Source organism: Mauremys reevesii, linkage group 14 (assembly GCF_016161935.1).
Source record: "Mauremys reevesii isolate NIE-2019 linkage group 14, ASM1616193v1, whole genome shotgun sequence".
Lineage (NCBI taxonomy): Eukaryota > Metazoa > Chordata > Testudines > Geoemydidae > Mauremys > Mauremys reevesii.
Window position 1 is genome coordinate 14,619,661 of NC_052636.1, and position 1,967 is coordinate 14,621,627.

At 67.4% G+C, this 1,967-nt stretch overlaps 1 protein-coding gene across 2 annotated transcripts in view; it reads left to right on the forward strand.

Annotated features, from left to right (window-relative positions):
* The first annotated feature begins 1,117 nt into the window (after window positions 1–1,117).
* The window catches only part of NLGN2 (neuroligin 2), a 15,404-nt gene continuing 14,554 nt past the window's right edge, over window positions 1,118–1,967 (forward strand). For both annotated transcript variants that reach the window (XM_039499890.1, XM_039499892.1), the window contains exon 1: window positions 1,118–1,320. In XM_039499890.1, the coding sequence (XP_039355824.1) occupies window positions 1,200–1,320 (121 nt within the window). In that variant the 5' untranslated portion in view covers window positions 1,118–1,199. The remainder of the gene's footprint in view (window positions 1,321–1,967) is intronic.

The window sequence follows — 1,967 nt, forward strand, 5'->3', positions numbered from 1 at the left end:
CCCTCCATCCCTCCTCCATCCCCTCACCTCCCTCATCCCTCCACCTCCCTACCTCCCTCCATCCCTCCTCCATCCCTCCATCCTTCCCCTCGCCTCCCTCCATCTCCCTACCCCTCCCTCCATCCCTCCTCCATCCCCTCCCTCACCTCCCTCTCCCTCCTCCCTCTCCCTCCCTCCATCCCTCCTCCTCCCTCCATCCCTCTCCCTCACCTCCTCCATCCCTCCCTCCATCCCTCCCCTCACCTCCCTCCATCCCTCCATCCTTCCCCTCGCCTCCCTCCATCTCCCTACCCCTCCTCCATCCCTCCTCCATCCCTCCCCTCACCTCCCTCCATCCCTCCTCCATCCCTCCCCTCACCTCCTCCATCCCTCCATCCTTCCCCTCACCTCCTCCATCTCCCTACCCCTCCTCCATCCCTCCTCCATCCCTCCATCCTTCCCCTCGCCTCCTCCATCTCCCTACCCCTCCCTCCACCCCTCCCTCCATCTCTCCCCCTCACCTCCCTCATCCCTCCATCTCCCTACCCCTCCCTCCATCCATCCCACCATCCTTCCCCCTCGCCTCCCTCCATCCCCCTCACCTCCCTCCATCCCTCCATCTCCCTACCCCTCCCTCCATCCCTCCCTCCATCCCCCTCACCTCCCTCATCCCTCCACCTCCCTACCCCTCCCTCCATCCCTCCTCCCTCCCCTCACCTCCTCATCCCTCCACCTCCCTACCCCTCCCTCCATCCCTCCCTCCATCCCTCCCCTCACCTCCTCCATCCCTCCTCCTCCCTCCATCTCCTCCCTCCATCCCTCCTCCATCTCCCTCCCCTCCTCCTCCCTCCTCCATCCCTCCCTCCATCTCCTCCATCCTCCTCCCTCCATCCCTCCATCCCTCCCTCCTCTGTGTCCCTACCCTCCCTCCCACAATCTCCCTCCTCCCTCCCTCTTCCTTTCTCTCCTTCTCCAGGTGAGGCCCCATGCCGCGCGCCCGCGGACCCCTCCCCGCCCCGCCATGGAGCGCAGGCAGAGCCCGCCGCTAGCCCCCTGCTGAGCTGCGCCCCCCTCTCCCCCCCCCGCCGCGCCACCCCCCCCGGCCCCGCATGCCTGCCCGCCCGTGGGCGCGCTTCCAGCCCCCCGAGGCCCCCGCCTCCTGGGCCCAGGTGCGCAACGCCACGGCCTTCGCCCCCGTCTGCCCCCAGAACCTGCACGGGATGCTGCCCGGCATCATGCTGCCCGTCTGGTTCACCGACAACCTGGAGGGGGTGGCCGGCTACGTGCAGAACCAGAGCGAGGACTGTCTGTACCTCAACCTCTACGTGCCGGTGGAGGACGGTAAGGGGCAGGCGGGGCCTGGGAGTCTGGGGGGCACAGACAAGGGGCCTGGGGTCTGTTGGGGGCTGGTGGCACAGAGAAGGGGGCCATGGGGTGTGTCGGGGTTGGTGGCTGAACAAGGGGGCCGTGGGTGGCACAGACAAGGGGGCCCTGGGGTCTGTAGGGGCTGGTGGCACAGAAGGGGGCCATGGGGTGTATCGGGGTTGGTGGCACAGAAGGGGGCCATGGGGTGTATCGGGGTTGGTGGCACAGACAAGGGGGGCCATGGGGTGTATCGGGGGGTTGGTGGCACAGAGAAGGGGGGCCGTGGGGTGTATCGGGGGGCTGGTTGCACACACAAGGGGCGGCCATGGGGTGTATCGGGGGGGGGTGGCACAGAGAAGGGGGCCATGGGGTGTATCAGGCTGGTTGCATGGAGAAGGGGGCCATGGGGTGTATCAGGGGTTGCATGGAGAAGGGGCCCTGGGGTGTATCAGGGGTTGGTGGCACAGAAGAAGGGGCCATGGGGTGTATCGGGGTTGGTGCATGGAGAAGGGGGCCATGGGGTGTATCGTGGCACAGACAAGGGGGGTCATGGGGTGTATTATGGGGTGGCACAGAGAAGGGGGAGCCCTGGGGTGTATCAGGGGGTTGCATGGAGAAGGGGG